Here is an 18,651-nt window from a genome sequence, read left to right as displayed (position 1 = left end):
GCAGATTCACAGGTGAAGTGTTGCCTCACCTGGAAGGATTATTTGGGGTCCTAAATGGAGGTGAGGAAGGAGGTGAATGGGCAGGTATGGCCACTTACGTGGATAAGTGCTGGGTGGGAGATTAGTGGGAAGGGACAAATGAAGAAGGAAATCATGGACTGAGGGTTTCCTGCGGAAAACGGAGGGGAGGGAGGAAGGTAAAGATGTCTGTAGTGGAGATGGTGGAAGTTGCACAGAATGATGTGTTGGATGCAGAGGCTCGTAGGGTGGTTGGTAAGGACAAGGGGAACTCTATCACTGTTAAGGCGTCAGGAAGATGGGGTCAGTGCTGATGTGTGGCAAATGGAGCATTGTTTTCTCTCTCTCGCTGCAATGTGAATACATCAGTTAAAGCCATCTCCCATGTGCGTGCTTTTATTTAATTGATACCTAGTTGTGAACAGACACAACAAAAAGCACTTATCAATCAGTTGTTATTTGCAAAATCTCCACCTGTGCAATTGTTCTGTCTGGACACCAGGATCGGACTAATAAGAGTTTGTGAAAGCAGTCCAGTGATTCGTGGTAACCATCAGGCATAAACACTTCCTCTTCCGGGGCATCTTTATCAAACCAGATTTTCCATTGCTTCTCATTTCGACCAACCTACGAGTGTCATAAATGCACAGAGGTTAGCGCAACAGTATTACAGCTCAGGTTGTTCCAGAGTTCAATTCTGCTGTCATTCTGTGGGGTGTGTCTATATATCCTCCCTGTGGAATGCATGGGGTTTCCCTTGGTGCTCTGGTCTCCTCCCACGGTCCAAAGACATACGGAGTAGGTTAATTGGTCATCATAAATTGACCTATGATTAGGTTAGGGTTAATTAGAGTTGCAGCATTGCTGGGGGGTGAGGGGTGTTGGCTCAAAGGGCTGAAAGGGCCTACTCTGTACTGTATCGCTTAACAAAATAAAAGAAAAATACAATTCCATTCGTGCCTGTCCTCTAAGTAAAATCAAGACTCCCAAACCTAAGCAACTGTTAACTGTGTAGATTAAATGAACTTGAACAGCAGCTTCAGGAGCTAAAAAGCTGAAAGGCAAATCTGTCAATATTAAGAACTCACACCTATTCGCTTGAGTGACTTTAGAATAGAAATTCTGTGGTTACCATTATCTTATTCATTCAATATGATGTTTCCTCTGCTGTCCACTTCTATGACTGTTAAGTTTTGGGATAAACTATTGCTCAACTCATTTTATCTGACCATATTTTAATTTATATCATTACTGTTTTCAGGAGAAATCCATTTTCCTTTTCCTTCCTAATTATATTTTTTGGTGTTTATTATCACTTGCAAGATTCTTTCCCCCGATTACTAGTTTCTTGTAATGCCCCTTTTATCTGCTCAAAGACAACCTGGGTCCCATATGGTTCAGGTAAGACCTGCTTAGCAGAAAACAAAATGGAACCTTTCTTTTTCACAATACTGCTTCAACTACATGCTCGAATTTCTAAATGGTTAATCTCTATGTATGTGATTCAGATGATAATCCTTGAGGTCCTTTTCTTTAACTTGGCTCCTAACTTCTCCTGCTCTGCAAGCAGTACTTTTTGTCTATTCTTTTCTACATGCATCCCTTGGGTCATAAGCACAAATGTCAACATGGATCACAACACTGGGATACTTCTCTGATATCTTTGATATCCTTTCTTTTTCAATCTTTTTATTATTATTAATATCAACAAAATAAAATTGATACATAGATAATGGGATTACAAACATACACATTTCAACTGAACATGAAAGAATACATAAGCAATGATTACATATAAATGAGTATTCCCAAATCATGGATGATACAATATACAAATAAACAAGGCAAACCTAGGTATATCATAATATTTAATAAAAAAACAGAAAAAAGAAAAAGAAAAAAAATTATGCAAAAAAACTAATCTAATAATCTAACTAATAAGGAAAAAAAAACAAAAAAAGAAAAAAGAGAAAAAGAAAAAATAGAAAAAAAGGGCTGTTTATAATATCTCACAAAAATACAAAATCATCAGTGTCATCAACTCCGATCCTCTCAACAAATATAAAATCAAAACTGGAAAAGCAAATAGGCTTGGACCAGGGTCATATTACATCATATGAAAATATGGAATAAATGGTCTCCATATCTTTTCAAATTTCATAGAAGTATCAAATACACCACTTCTAATTTTTTCTAAATTTAAACATAACATAGTTTGAGAAAACCAATGAAATACGGTAGGAGGATTAATTTCTTTCCAATTCAACAAAATAAATCTTCTAGCCATTAATGTAAGAAATGCAATCATTCGACAAGCGGAAGAGGATAAATGGAGTGAGTCCATCATTGGTAAACCAAAAATTGCAGTAATAGGATGAGGTTGTAAATCAATGTTCAATACCGCAGAAATAATATCAAAAATGTCTTTCCAATATTTTTTCAAAAGCGGACACGACCAGAACATATGAGTTAAAGACGCTATCTCAGAATGACATCTGTCACAAATAGGATTTATATAGGAATAAAAATGAGCCAATTTATCCTTGGACATATGAGCCCTATGCACAACCTTAAACTGTATTAATGAATGTTTAGCACATATAGATGATGTATTAACTAATTGAAGAATTTTATCCCAATTCTCAATAGGGATAGTAAGGTTAAGTTCTCTTTCCCAATCATTTTTAGTCTTATAGAAGGGCTCTGAACGTATCTTCATAATTATATTGTAAAGTTTTGATATTAGCCCTTTCTGAGAAGGATTTAGTTCAAACAAATTCTCCAAATTACCTGAAGACAGAAAATTTGGAAAAGTAGGAAGCACAGTATTTAAGAAATTCCTAATCTGTAAATATCTAAAAAAATGAAATCTAGGCAAATTATATTTATTAGATAATTGCTCAAAAGACATAAAACAATTATCCAAAAATAAATCAGAAAAACGTAGTAATCCTTTAGTCTTCCAAGCTGAATAAGCTTGGTCTATAATAGAAGGATTTAAAAAAGCAATTGGATACAATAGGAATATTTAAAACAAACTGAGTCAACCCAAAAAATTTCTGAAATTGAAACCATATACGTAAAGTATGTTTAACTATCGGGTTGTCAATTCGTTTCGGCAATTTAGAAAGAGCAAAGGGAAGAGAAGTCCCTAAAATAGAACCCAATACAAATCCTTGTACAGATTTAATTTCCAGGTTCACCCAATGAGGGCTAAAAGATATATCCCAATCCTTTAACCAACATATCAAATATCGGATATTAACTGCCCAATAATAAAATCTAAAATTAGCCAATGCCAATCCACCTTCCTTCCTTGCCTTCTGTAAATATATTTTACCTAACCTAGGATTTTTATTCTGCCATATATATGAGGAAATTTTTTAATCAACATTAGCAAAAAAAGATTTCGGAATAAAAATTGGTACCGCTTGAAATATAAATAAAAACTTGGGTAAAATAACCATCTTGATAGCATTAATCCGACCTATCAGAGATAAAGATAGTGGTGACCACGTAGTAAACAAACATTTAATCTGATCAATTAAGGGTAAAAAGTTAACCTTAAATAAGTCTTTATAGTTTTTTGTGATTTTAATCCCTAAATAAATAAAAGAGTCATTAACTAATTTAAAAGGTAAATTTCCAAAAATAGGAACCTGTCTATTTAAAGGAAACAATTCACTCTTATTAAGATTTAATTTATACCCGGAAAAATCACTAAATTGAGCCAATAATGATAAAACTGCAGGAATGGATTTCTCAGGATCAGAAATGAATAATAATAAATCATCTGCATATAATGATAACTTATGTATATCTGTCTCATGATTAACGCCAAAAATGTTCTGTGATTCTCTGATAGCAATAGCCAAGGGTTCTAAAGCAATATCAAATAATAATGGACTAAGAGGACAGCCTTGTCTAGTACCCTGAAATAAACGAAAAAAGGGAGATCTTTGATTGTTAGTAAGCACCGAGGCGACTGGAGTATGATATATCAGTTTAATCCAAGAAATGAATGTCGGACTAAAATTAAACTTCTCAAGCACATTAAATAAGTATGGCCATTCAACTCTATCAAATGCTTTCTCCGCATCTAATGAAATGACACATTCTGAAGTGCTATGTGAAGGAGTATAAACAATATTCAATAATCTCCTAACATTGAAAAAAGAATAGCGATTTTTAATAAAACCGGTTTGATCTTCCGAAATAATTTGGGGTAATACCTTCTCCAGCCTGGATGCCAGTAACTTGGAAAAGATCTTGGAATCTACATTCAATAAAGATATTGGTCTATAGGATGCACAGTCAGTAGGGTCTTTATCTTTCTTCAATATTAAAGAAATGGAAGCTCTATAAAAAGATTGTGGCAGATTGCCCAATCTAATTGCTTCTTCAAAAACCCTGCATAACCAAGGAGAAAGAGTAGCAGAAAAACATTTTTAAAATTCTACTGTATACCCATCTGGACCTGGTGCTTTCCCAGAATTCATAGAGGAAATAACCCCTTTAATTTCTGCATCCGTAATAGGAGTTTCTAATATTGAAAGATCATCTGATGATAATTTTGGAAAATTCAATTTCCCAAGAAAATCACACATGGTATTACGATCATGAGGGAATTCGGAATGATACAGGGAGGTATAAAAATCTTGAAATGATTTATTTATCTCATCATGGTTAACTGTCAGATCCCCATTCTGCTGACGGATCTTAGTAATTTGACGTTTAACCAAAGCATTCTTCAATTGACTAGCTAACAGTTTACCTGATTTATCACTATGTATATAAAAATCAGAACTGGTTTTCATTAATTGATTTTCAATCGAAGATGTAAGTAATAAACTATGTTCCATTTGAAGTTCAACCCTTTGTTTGTAAAACTCCTTACTAAGAGTAATCGAATATTTCTTGTCAATCTCTTTAATTTTATCAACCAATAAAAGAGTTTCCTTCTTGATGCGTTTTCTCAGACCAACAGAATAGGAGATAATCTGTCCACATATATATGCTTTAAAAGTGTCCCAAAGTGTTCCACAAGAAATATCCTCCATGGAATTAGTTGAAAAGAAGAAATCGATCTGTTCCTTCATAAATTTAATAAAATCTGGATCTTGCAGTAAGGTAGAATCAAATCGCCATTGTCTAGCACTAGAAGCTGTATCCGTAAATTTAATAGAAAGTTTTAATGGAGCATGGTCAGAGATGGCTATAATATCATAATTACAACCAATTACCGATGGAATAAAACAAGAGTCAATAAAAAAGTAATCAATTCTCGAGTAGGAATGATAAACATGTGAGAGAAATGAAAACTCTTTGTCTTTAGAATGCCGAAATCTCCAAATATCAAAAATTCCATTATCAGTCAAAAAAGAGTTAATACAAGTGGCCGACTTATTAGGTAAAGTCTGAGTAGATATAGATTTGTCCATCAAAGGATTTAAACAACAATTAAAGTCACCACCCATTATTAATTTATATTCATTTAGATTAGGTAGAGAAGTAAATAAGGACTTAAAAAAAAATCGGGACAATCCACATTTGGAGCATAAACATTAACCATAGCAACCTTTTTGTTAAAAAGTAAGCCAGTAATTAACAAAAATCTACCATTCGGATCCGAAAAGATATCATGTTGGACAAATGCAATAGAGGAGTCAATAAAAATTGAAACTCCCTTTACTTTGGCATTTGAATTTGAATGATACTGTTGACCCCCTCCAAAACCTAAAAAAGTGATAATTATCCTCTTTCCTCACATGAGTTTCTTGTACAAAAATAATATGAGCATTAAGTCTTTGGAATACTTTGAAAATCTTTTTCCGTTTAATCGGATGGTTTAAGCCATTAGTATTCCAAGAGACAAAATTAATGGTCTGAGCCATATTTCTGAAATCAACCCTTTGGTATATAAAGGGTTAACCAAATTATGAACTCATGCACCCGGAAGAGGAACAAAAATAAGGGGCGGACCCAGAAGTGACGACATCGCGGACATTTTAGTAGTTCAAAATCAGCCCAAATGAAAAAACTAATGTAAGAACCATAAGATTTAGAAAAAGACCTCTCACCCCAGCCAGGGATAGGCTGGGAAAAAGGAAAGATGAAACTAAATCTACCCCCATATCAGCAGAAGACAACTCCGTATATAAAGGATAAAAAAAAAGATCCACCCAAACTCTAAAAAAATAATCACTATACTAAAACCAAACTTCTTAATATAATTGGTAGTAAAAAAACCAAAAAGAATATAATCACTAGTAACTTATAAATCGGGTTAAAACCCAAACAAACCAAAAAAAATTTAAACTGTGATAAGAAATGCATTATAGGAAGAAGACGAGAGAAAAAAAAATGGCGAAATCAAAAAAAAAGCCAAAAATATTTGAGAAGAAACCGCCATCTTAGTAAAAAAAATTCACCTTCGAAGGATTAATAATAATGACCAAAAATAAAGTACAGTGGTTGAAGTAAGTTGAATAAAAAGATTAGTATGTCAAAAAAAAACTTTAACTAGAGTATAATATAGAGTAAACCTACACCAATAGCCAGAAACAAAATCTGGTTTTGGAAATAAAAACCATCTTGCACGATCAAAATCACTCATTTATTAGAAATGAGAATCCGTAGCAGTAGGGAAGTTCTCATTCAGAAAGCTTCTCGCTTCAGATGTAGAAAGAAAAACACGCCGTGGTGCATTCGGAGGCGATATTCTGAGCTTCGCAGGGTATAAGAGCGCAGGTTTTAGATTTTTCTCATAACATTCGGACATCAGAGGTTTAAAAAGAAGCCTTGCCTTCATTACTTCTGGACTAAAGTCTTCTACTAATCGAAAATTATGATCTTGAAATTTGACCATCCCTACACGCTGAGCCACATGAATAAGTTGCTCTTTAACATGCACATAGTGAAATCGGACAATTACAACCGGTGGTTTAGCTGAAGCACTTGGTGATCAACACATAAGTCTGTAAGCACAATCGAGTAACGGTGGACTGTCTGGGAATACAGAAGGGAACGCATCCTTTAAAAGTTGAGCAAAGTACTTCGAGGGGTCCGCTTGTTCAATACCTTCCGGGAGACCAAGTATGCGTAGGTTCTGTCATCTGGACCGATTCTCAAAGTCGACACACTTGGCTTTAAGTGTTTCCACCTGTTTAATCGTTGAAAGTAAGTTCTGCTGCAGTTTTTCAATTATCAAGTCTCGCTTCCGAGCGTCCTCTTGCAAAGTTGCGATTAGAACTTGCTGCTGGTTAACTACTGAATCCGTCTTATCCATATAATCTTGAAAAGCCTTTATATCCTGTTTAAAAATTTGTCATTGTTCTTCAAATTTTTGATTTAAAACCTCCAATAACATTTCATAAGTCAATTCAGTGCCCTTAGGATCAGTCTTCTTTTTCTTCCCGTTGCCGTTAGGATCCTTCCCAGGTTCTCGCCCTTTAGATCTAAGAGCCATTTCTGTATTCATTTCTTCAAAAATTCACAATAAACTCTTAAAGATAAGTCCAAAAAAGTAGCAAGAATCTTTTGGTGTAGGTAAAAATAAGTTAAATAAGGGTGATCATAGGTTAAAAAAAGTAAAGGTTATGAAGCGAATCTGAAACAGTGCTCACTCCATGAGCGTCTCCTGCTGACTCCCATATCTTTGATATCCTTTCAACTTTCTTTAAGATGGCCCTCACCATGACAGGTAACAAACAATTGGCGATTTTTGATTCCACTTATAATACAGTATACATTCTGCCACTGTTGGTGATTAAATGCTAACTACATGATACTTCCTCTTGTAATCCCAGATTCTAGGTCCATGGTCCTATGCTCCACATTCTAGCCTAATTTCCAACAAATGTTTATCCTTAAACTCACAGGCAGCAAGCACATTGTCATTGGCAGTCATGCACCATCAATAACTCACGCTGAGACGTAGGAAGCGAGGTATCGGCTTTTATTGACTGGAAGAATGAACAACACTACATCCTGGGGAATGAGGTTGGGCAACAGGCCTCAGTCGCCTTTATACAGGGGTCTGTGGGAGGAGCCACAGGAGCAGTCAGCAGGGGTCTGTGGGAGGAGCCACAGGAGCAGTCCAGACAGGTATATGTAGTTCACCACAGGCAGATCTAAATTTGAGTGGATCTAACACCTTCTAGGTACACCATTAGTTACTGGTTACTCCAAAGCTGTTCCAATCGTGCACATTTTATACGGTGTTACCAAGGTCTTGAGCAAACCATATTGATAATTTATCTCTCTTATGTAAAGGAAAAATCTCCAAGTTTCATTGAAGCACAATGTCTCTGAACCTGATGAATTTAAGGAGACATCTACAGGAGAATGCTGACAATGTGGTTCACATGCCAGCACAATTGTGGAAGTGTCCTTCAATATAAACCTTCCAGGGTTTCGAAGATGGGGTTGTTCTGTGAGACACTATATAAATTAAACAGTAGCGAGGACTAGGTTTAGAGGAGGCATCAGAAGGCACACATGGGAACTCTCCAGACTGTCATTCTTCAAAAACTTAGATCTCCAGGCCCAAAGAAGCCCTTATGCATATCGACATGGAGCCTTTGAGACCCTGGCCCAATTGCTTCTGCACACCATACTGTGCATTGGCAAATTGGAAAGGCGTCAAGGTCAGGCTTATTCCCAGGGGTGGCAAAAAGCTGCTGTGCTAAACTGGAAAAGGAGAGAGTCTTTTCTCTCAATAAATGTACCCAACAGGACCAGCCTCACTTTAGTTACAACAGACCTTGCACTTAAAAGGTGAAGGTTGATGTTGAATGCTGCACCTTAGATAAAACTATGTGTTTAAATCTTGCAGTTGGATGATGTTGCAATACAGTCAACTGCACAGGTAGAAGTGGTTGGATGCTGTAATTATGATAACAAGCAGACCTATCAAATTTCATGCATGTTCTGCACTAGGTTGAACAGGTGCAAATTAATCACATGTTACAAAGCCAGCACCCATTTTGTTGCATTTTCCAATTTAGCCTCTGAAAATTAAAGTTAGGAGGTGCAGCTATGATTGAAGATTTAATTGAATATCTGCTCAGTTAACCACATCAAAAGATTTTACACACATTGCATATCATACTTCAGCATTTGCCTAATTATGCAGCCAAAGCTTAATAATAGATGTATTTTACTCAATATATAATGGTGCATTCAGTGGCACTCAACTGATTATCTTGTACATTACCTGAACAAGGATATCTCTGAATTGGTGGAGTTTACTAAGTTCAACTAGATTAAGCCAAGTCATATCAAGTATCCATTTGGCAGGTTTCTGGGGACAGGTTTTGAGGTCCAGAGAGGCACCACCTAAAATTACATAGGAGGACATATATCATATTACATGCAGCCAACAATCAAAATCATCATAAATTTATCAGAGAGTCAGTGAAGTAACAATATGTCAGTACCTCCAACTGAACTCTGTCTTTTTGTGTGTCTTCCCCCAGCCATCATTCTGTGTTTTGTATTGCCATGTGCTCCTGTCCCCTCTCATGCTCTACTCCGGCCCCTGTATTACTGAGTACTCTAACTCTCACCTGTTTCTCATTATTACCTGTATTGCTGCCACCTGTGTCTCATCGCGCTCCACCTATCATCTGCCTCTGTTTATTGCTCAGTGTATTTCCGTCCTGTGTTTTCACCTGTTTGTTGCCAGATTGTGCCAGTGAGTTTTCCTGAGTCTTCCAGCATTTGTATCTGCACTCTGTCTGTCTGAATATCAATTCTGACTGTTTCCTGATTCTGGTTTTTGGATTTCTCTGGAATTTTTGATCTCTGCCTGAACTTTGACGCTGATTTTGTTGCCCCTTGGTGTTTGCTATTCGGTAAATATCACAGTGTGCATAGTACTTGGTCTGTGATTGGGTCCCTGCTTCAGCGTCCTGTCACTATATTGGTCATGGGGACTGTACGGGGCGATTGCTTTGCAGAACATTGCTGATCGGTATGCAAACATGATCCAGAATTTTCAGCCGCTTATCATTTGAAATCTCTATCTCACTCCAACCCGCACGATCATTGACCTCTTATGCCATTCCAGTGCAGCTCAACCCAAGGTCAAGGAACACCACCTCATTTTATATCAAGGCATAGTACAGCTTTCAGCTCTTAGAGTATTCAATCATTTTGGATCATCAGCCATTCTAGTTTTGTGCCTCACCTTCACAGCGCCTGGTTCCCTTTCATCTTGCTCCTAATGTGAGCAATTTCTGTTTGATTTCAAATTTATGGCATCGACTGTATTTTGATTTTGGACAAAAATATGGTAAGATACAACATAGTAAACACTCTCCTTAGAAATTAAATATGTGGCAGTCACAAAAACATTTTAGCAATTTTTATTTAAAGTTATAAATTCACTACAAATGAATTACCTTTAATGAGAGTGAAAAATTCTTCATGCTTAACCTTGTGGCACTGCATATCAATTTTCAATGTGAGCAGTAGCGTGAAAAGGAATTTGTGTTGTTCATACAGTCCACGAGCTGTATATGCATAGACTTCATATGTCATATAATCAATGATGCTCAGTGTTCTCTTGCTGGTGAATGGACTTCTGATAGATCTGGTGGAATTTGTTTAGGACAGAAATTAAAAATCTATATTAAATACAAAATACATAGACTTAATATAAAAATCAGTGACAAGCAGATAGAGGAAATTAACTACAACACTGAATCCAATTACAGACGGCTGTACCAACCTGACTAATGATAGGTCGAAGATCCCAAGGAATTGCCTCAGAGAAGTTTGATACATCACATTCACCATGCTCATCTCAACAATAAGGAAATAAAGAATACTGCCTCTTGTAGCAACTATACGAAAATAAAGCAATATTTCATAATTCACTCTCTACAATGGCAACTTACAGCAATGCAAAATTTAATTCAGATCTAAATGCTTATTACATCTGCCCACTAATAATGCCCATTATTTATTTCCTTAAAATGGAAAGAACAATGTTGTCAGAAATATTTTGTAAAAAAGACCATTCAGCCTATTGAGTCTGCTCTGCCATTCAATCTCAACTGATTTAATATATCTCTCAACTGCATTTTCCACTTAACCTTACTAATAAAGAATTTTTCAACCTCCATTTAAAATACACCCAATTTAGCCCCCACAGCTATTGTGGTAATGAATTCCACAGATTCACCACCCTCTGGTTAAATAAATTCCTCTTCTATTCTCCATCCACTCTTCTGGGATTTTCAATATTCGATAGGTTGGAATATCTGCCCTACTTTGAATTCAATATATATTCAAAGACTGGGTTGGGACTTCCCATTCCAACATCATCATTAAGTCAATTTTATTATGCTGTAGTTCTTCTAATTTTACAACATCATGTTAGGAAACTGCACAGTTGAATGGTCATTGACGTTTAATTTAATCAGGCTGGGAGCTTTCCTTCTCTTGGCCTTATGTGTTAATGTTTCCAGAAATGCATGTTCCTTCCTTATATTAAATGGATACATTAATCAATAGCAGATACATTGAGAGATTGGTAATTTATTTAGAGCAAAAACAAACTGCAGAAACTGGAAATCTGAAACAAAAACAGAATACTGGAAATGTTCAGTAGGTCAAGCAGAATCTGTGGGGAAAGAATCAGAGTTGACATTTTGGGTCATGGACTTCCACCAAATCTGTAAAGATGAGAAAACATTTGTTTTAATTTACAGATGGGGGAGGTGGAAAGAAAAGAGGGTAAGGCGAAACACACTTGTCTTCTCACATTTCCTATTCTGCTGAAGAATGTTCCACACAAACCACCGACTCTTTTTGATTCCTCACTGATGCTGCTTGACTTGTTCAGTGTTCCAGCAATCTCGATTTTTTTGTTAGTGATTTTTCATTACAAACAAGCAGTGATGAGCACCCTCAAGTTCAAACAAACTAGTTTAGAAAGCCTATGTGCAAAGCTCCAAGTCCATGAAAATGTGACAAAGAAAAGCACAAACATCTAAACATAATAGTTAATCATAAATACAAGAAATTCTGTAGATGCTGGAAGAAAAAAGCCACATGCACAAAATGCCAGTGGAATTCACCAGGTCAGGTAGCATTTATGGAAATGAACAAACAGTCAACATTTCTGGCCAAGACCCTTCTTCATGACTGGGAAGGAAGAGGGAAGACAACAGAATAAAGAGGAGGGGGGAGATGAAGGAGAATAGCTAGAAGGTAATAGGTGAAGCCAGGTGGGTAGGAAAGAGAATGGGCTGAAGAGAAAAAGATCTGATAGGGAAATGGACCACAGGAGAAAGGGAAGGAGGAGAGGACCCAGGGGGAGGTGATAGGCAGGTGAGGTAAGGGGCCAGAGTGGGGAATAGAAGATGGGAAAGGGAAGGATTTTTTTATTGGAAGGAGAAATCAGTATTCATGCCATCAGGTTGGAGGCTAGCCAGGCCCATTAAAACAATACCGATACTTATACAGTGGTGCATTAGACTCCACGGAACATGTTGACCCACCTGGTCTGTACTCCTCTCTGGCACTGTTTATCTGCATTTCTGTCTCCGCTGCTGTCTTCAGCTTCTCTGTCACCTCTTCAGCTGTCTGTTTGGTGTTTCGGAGCACAGTGATCAAGCTTTCATCATCCACCAAGGAGCCCTGGGTGGTTGTTAAGCGATAAAGGAGGTTATCTTCCAACTCCTTCATCTTCCTTTTATTTGCAGTCACATCCTCCATCAGGTTTGTTCTCTCTCTCTCCAGTTCCTTGAGAAAAAGAATCGTAGATTGAATTGTTTACAATCACAGAATATGCTCCACTTCTGTATTAAAAGAAATATCACATTTAGTTGAGAATTTTACATGGATTATTGTGTAGGAGCATTTCAATGATGGGGCATGTGAGTGTAGTTATCCCCTTTTATTCAAGGGCCTGATGGTTGAGGGCCAGTACCTGTTCTTGAATTTATCGTGAGACAAGCAGATTTGCCTTGATACTAACGCATTTAAATACATATAATTTCAAAGTAGCATATACTTAGGTAGAATGTGATTTCCCATTTGTTTTCAAATATTCTGTGACCCACAGAACAAGAAAACTTCATTTGTACAAGGGTAGTCTTCCTCTCCATGATAATCTAACAAAGGAACCACGGAGAAAATGAAACATTTACTCGTAATCTCTGAATGTATTGTATAGTTATGGAGAGTAGGAGAGAGTGGGAAACTGAGAGGATAAGTGAGTGTGAAGGAGCGTACGACCGAGAAGTCAAGACTTTATAAAAGAATGGGAGGTCGAGAGGCTGAGTGAGTGTAAAAGAAGAAACAGTCTGCTGGAAGAAATCAGGAGGTTCCAGCAGATTGTTTATTGCTCCAGATTCCTGCAACTGTAGTCTCTTGTGACTCCTGGCTGTCTGTGCCTGAGTGTGATGTCACAGTACAGTACAGCACAGTACAGGTGATTGGTAGGTATTTTCCAAGTCCCTTCAGATTGGTCAAGAGATTTAATTTTAGGGACATTAGTAGTGTTAAGGAACACAATTTTTTTTAAAAATCCAATCCTTTTATTTAAAAGAATAGAAAAAGCAGTGCTGGTTAAATGTTGTGGGTGCAACATACAAGCAAAGGAGAACCCCATTGTGTACAAGGGGACAATCTCTGCAGCAAGTCTTAGTTGCTCGAGCAACATCAGCTCAAGTTCACTGAGCTGGAATCCCAGCTCCAGACACTGTGCCTTATCAGAGAAGGGGAAGAGTTACCAGGACACTATATTCCAGGAGCCATATTGAATTACTTACCTCAAAATTGATCAGGGGTCAGGGGCAGGATGGCGTGACTATTTAAGAGGCAGATATAGTGGTCCCGAATGCAAATCTGGAGCAGCATATTCCTTTACTCTATACTAATGGTATGAGGTACTTGCTCCATGTTTGGACTAGAGTAGGGACTTTAGCCAGGGTGTACAAACTGACTATAGCACATGGCAGTGGAAGCCATTTAGGTGCGGGGAGAAAAGAGAAATGTAGCAGCCAAAGGGTGTAACATAGTTACAGAACAGGCACTGCTTTCTGCAGCAAAGACAAAGAGTCCCAAAGACATTTCTTCTGTGTTGGTGAAGAACTTAGAATGGAAGTGTAAGACACTAACAGTGTAGGTGGGACTAGGAAAGAGATTATATTGAGGGGTTATGAGCAGGTTTGGGCAAAATTGAAAAGTGGTGCAAGGGGAAAATGGACACATTGTAAATTAAAATAAACATGTTTGATTTAATAGTTATTATAGGAATGTGATTGCAGGGTGATCAGGACTAGGAATTCAATATTCCAAATTATTTGTTGTGGTAAACAAGAAGGCAAAAAGGAAAAGAAGGTGGAAAGCAATGTTGATCCAGGAAGATATCAGTACAGAGGTGAATTATATTATAGTTTCATTTTGGATAGAAATAAGAATTAACAGTGAAAAGAAGACATAGTCTGGAGTAGTCTATAGGCTCCCAGAGTGTTATGCCATGGTAGGACAAAACATAAAATGAGAAAAGTATGATGGAAATAAAAGAAGTAAACTGCACTAATCATGAATGCTTTTAGTTTTTGATTCGAATAATCAAACTGGCAGGAAAGAGAAATGTGCATGCTGCATCAGAGATAGCCTTGCAAAGCAATATGTTACAGAACAATCAATGGATTGGATCTAAGGATTTTAAAGTAAGTTGCTCCAAAGATGTTAGAGGTACTTGTTGAAGTTTTTCTAAAGTGCACTGAATTCCAGGAGGGTATGAGTGGATTGGAAAACTACAAGTGTGACTCCTTTGCTCAAGAAGGGAGTGAGACAAAAAGTGGGAAACTATTTCTCAGTTAGCTTAACATCTGTTATCCGAAGATTTTGGAGTCTGTAATCAAGGAAGAAACAGCAAATTATTTAGAGGATCTTCATGCAATCAAACTAAGTTAATATAATTTTAGAAGACCATAAGACAATAAGGTATAGTAGCAGAATTAGGCCATTTGTCCCATTGAGTCTGCTCCGCCATTTCACCATGGCTGATCCAATTTTCCTTTCGGCCTTAATATCCTGCTTTCACCACATATCCCTTCATGCCCAGACCAATCAAAAACCTATTGACCTCTGCCTAAAATATACATAAAGACTTGGCCTGCACAGCTGCCTGTGGCAAAGAATTCCACAGATTCACCACTCTCTGGCTAAAGAAATTCCTCCTCATCTCCATTCTAAAAGGATGTCCCTCTATTCTGAGGCTGTGAGGCTATTCTGAGACTTTTGTTGGTTTTTAAAAGCTTCCAAATCCTCTAACTTCCCACTAATTTTTGCTCAATTATATACCCTCTCTTTGGCTTTTATATTAGCTTTGACTTCTCTTGTTAGCCATGGTTGTGTCATCATTCCATGAGAATACTTCTTCCTCTTTCAGATGTATACATCCTGTGCCTTCGAATTGCTTCCAGAAATTCCAGCCATTGCTGCTCTGCCGTCATCCCTGCCAGTGTTCTTTTCCATTTAATTCTAGCCAGCTCTTCTCTCATGCCTTTGTAATTCCCTTTACTCCACTGTAATACTGATACATCTGACTTCAGCTTCTCCTCAAATTTCAGGGTGAATTCGATTATGAAAAGAAAATCAGAATAATTATATCCTTTTCACCCTGAAAAGACATAACTAGTAAACTGCCTTAACAGTTATTGACACTGAATGATTTACTATCTATAGTAATGACTTTGAGAAGGGAACGAAGTATTAGGTATCCAGATCTGCTGATAGGCAGTAGGGCATGTTGTGATGAAGATATGTAGTTAGTGTAAATGGGAAAAGAACTTGATAAATTAAAGTTGTAGGAAAATGTGAGGTCACACACCTTGGTAAAAGGAACCTCAAGGCAGACTATTTTCTAAATGAAGAATGATTACAAAAAAATGGAGTAAATTGTTTTTGTGCATGAATCACAAAAAAAAATCTTGCAGATCTTGCAGGTGCAGCAAGTAATGAAGCAGGTAAATGGCATATTGACTTTTATTGTTGGGAGGGGTGTGGCTGAAGTCAAAAATAAATAGTTACAATTATACAGGCTTTTAGAGAGGAGACCTGGAGGACTTGTAGACATTTGGTCCCTTCAGTTAAGAAATAATGTACCAGCATTGGAGACAGTCCAGATGAGATTCACTGAGCAAACTCCTAGAATAACAGGGCTGTCCTGTGATGAATGACTAAACATATCTTTTGTTTTTTTGGAGTTTAGAAAAAATGAGGAATGATCTTATTGAAACATGAGATTGTGGACATAACAAGGTAAGCATTGAGAAGTTTTGTAGGTATAGTGATATAGTGGGTAAGTCTTGAACAAGGGAATGCAATTATAAGAAAAAAGATCAGTTGTTTAAAGTAAGATGCACAGAAACTTCATCCAGCAGAGGGTGGCAAATCTTTGGAATCATCTATCCCAAGAGCATTTTGTAGGCTAGATTATTGTAGGCATTTATAGAAAAGGTACATACAGTAAGTTTTTGAAAGATTGAGGAATTAAGGATGTAGAAGAGAAATTGAAGCTTGAGGCAGATGAGCCATGATCATATTAAAAGGAAGGGCAGGCTTGAGGGACCAGGTAGCCAATGACTCTTACTTTCTTGCATTCTTGTGTCTACACTTAATGAGATATTGTAAATCTTTGATTTATGAAAATAATGTCTGATCATTTTGTAAACACTCTTGATTATATGCACATTTACTGTAAATTATTAACTGAAGGAATTTCATTACCTGCTTCTCAGTGAGAATGGTTCGTCCCAAAAGTTGTTCTTCCAGACCTTTAATGGTGACAGTGAAGTCAATAACTGAAGTGCAGGCACTTACTTCAGGAGTATAAGCAGGATTTGCCAATTTTGAGGTGAGGTATAGTTTGAAACCATTAATGACCTCTATTTCCTTGTCTCCTATTTTTACCTACAGAAAAGGTATCAAGAAATTTGAGAAACAAATTTTGGTTGATGATGCCAATATCACAAGAATAAATATTAGAATTCTTTTTCCAAATAGATAGCATATATTAAAAAACTATAAAGCTAACATAAACATCAGATTTAATTTGGATTATCTATCTCTGCAGCTGATATTCTCTGTATTAGTTGCATGTGGTTTCCTGTGCATTCTATTGTGTTTTTTTGTTTTGTTGTCTGCAAGAAGATGAACCTCAAGGTTGTATATGGTATACAAACTTTGACAATAAATTTACTTTGAATTTTGATTTAATTTGGATTATCTGTCTACACAAGAAACACTAATTTAAATAATTATTGATTACCTTATGTGTAGAGCCAGTTTTGATGAAGTTTTTTTCCAGAACATTGTCTAGAGCTGGGTCCAGTTCTTCTCCAACATCTTCAATTAATAATGGTCTTCCAAGTGAAAGACAATCCTCCAAATGATTTCTAAAATATTTATGATTCAGTGATGTTACCTGTACCGGAGGAAGAAAGCTTGTATTGCATTCTATTATGCATGACTTTTTATCCATTTGTAGTTTTTATATTCCAGAAACATAAACATTTACACAAGATAAATTGAATAAAAAATGTTAAGACCTTTACTATTATTAGTTGCCTTCTATACTCAGACCTGTGAGTCGTTTTTCTCTTTTCTACCCATCCCTTAAGAGATTTTGATGGAATAAATGAGATTTTCTGCATTTTGTCTGTTTTTCTCTCTTTATTCATCATTGCTGCAGTTTTATAGAATTCTGTTCATATTTCAACACTGTCCTATGATAATCCACCATGGTCACTACTTAGATCACAAAGAGATTACTTAGATTACTACATTTCTTTTTCCTCTCCCCCTCAAGTACATCCTCATCATCAATCTACAAAATACAAGCAAGGCGAAAACAGGTCTTAGACAGCTGTGACTCTGTATACAGATTATGAATATATATATATATAAATACACACACATAGATTCATAACCCATTGACTTAGTCAGTATTGCTGCAGCTTTACAGCCTGCTAAACTGGTTATTTTAACTGTTCATCATAATTAAGATTAAAAACATCAATGCCTACATGGTTTAACATCACAACATGACCCTCATATTGCGGAATTATATTTTATTACCATCATGCATGCCCATTACCTGAAGTTCATTTTTGGCTTCTTTGTTCTTTATCCAGGACTTCCCCTGAGCCTGAGGATCAATCAACAGAGGGTAGCGAGCTGCCTTTGCAACAATGATTCCATTTTGTATTGAGAGGTCATCATTAGGAAGGCCTTGTAAATTCCACTCTCCAATTGTAGGCCCATCAATTAGCATCTCCGAGACATTTAGATTTGAGGTGAACGGAATGTTACGTGATATTATTTCTTGCTGCCATTTGTTCAACAATTGGTTCCTGAATTCCTGGTTGAAAGGACCAGAATAGGACAGAAAAGCTGTAGCCAGCAGAACATTACCTGTAACAAATATAAGAGCAGGAAAATCATAGAATGAGAAACATTGAGTCAAGGAAGCTCAATTCCATCACAGACTAGGCTGCTTAGTTTTGTCTCTGCAATAATAAGAACAAAATATATAGATCATTTTTCTCTAAATTCTTGGTTAGAGGGTAGAAATAGTACACCATAATGTTTATGTGGGCAATG

General features: G+C 36.7%; 1 protein-coding gene across 1 annotated transcript in view; it reads right to left on the bottom strand.

The window, feature by feature from the left end:
* Positions 1 to 18,651, bottom strand: part of LOC140740481 (dynein axonemal heavy chain 5-like) — a 189,958-nt gene that overhangs the window by 20,674 nt on the left and 150,633 nt on the right. Inside the window, exons 64-71 of the mRNA XM_073069662.1 lie at positions 18,146 to 18,462; positions 17,318 to 17,473; positions 16,777 to 16,959; positions 12,531 to 12,774; positions 10,754 to 10,868; positions 10,425 to 10,615; positions 9,236 to 9,357; positions 493 to 645 (exon numbers count right to left, since the gene is read on the bottom strand). Of these exons, the coding sequence (XP_072925763.1) occupies positions 493 to 645; positions 9,236 to 9,357; positions 10,425 to 10,615; positions 10,754 to 10,868; positions 12,531 to 12,774; positions 16,777 to 16,959; positions 17,318 to 17,473; positions 18,146 to 18,462 (1,481 nt within the window). The remainder of the gene's footprint in view (positions 1 to 492; positions 646 to 9,235; positions 9,358 to 10,424; positions 10,616 to 10,753; positions 10,869 to 12,530; positions 12,775 to 16,776; positions 16,960 to 17,317; positions 17,474 to 18,145; positions 18,463 to 18,651) is intronic.

Source organism: Hemitrygon akajei, chromosome 17 (assembly GCF_048418815.1).
Source record: "Hemitrygon akajei chromosome 17, sHemAka1.3, whole genome shotgun sequence".
Lineage (NCBI taxonomy): Eukaryota > Metazoa > Chordata > Chondrichthyes > Myliobatiformes > Dasyatidae > Hemitrygon > Hemitrygon akajei.
This window is presented reverse-complemented; position numbering and strand designations above follow the sequence as displayed.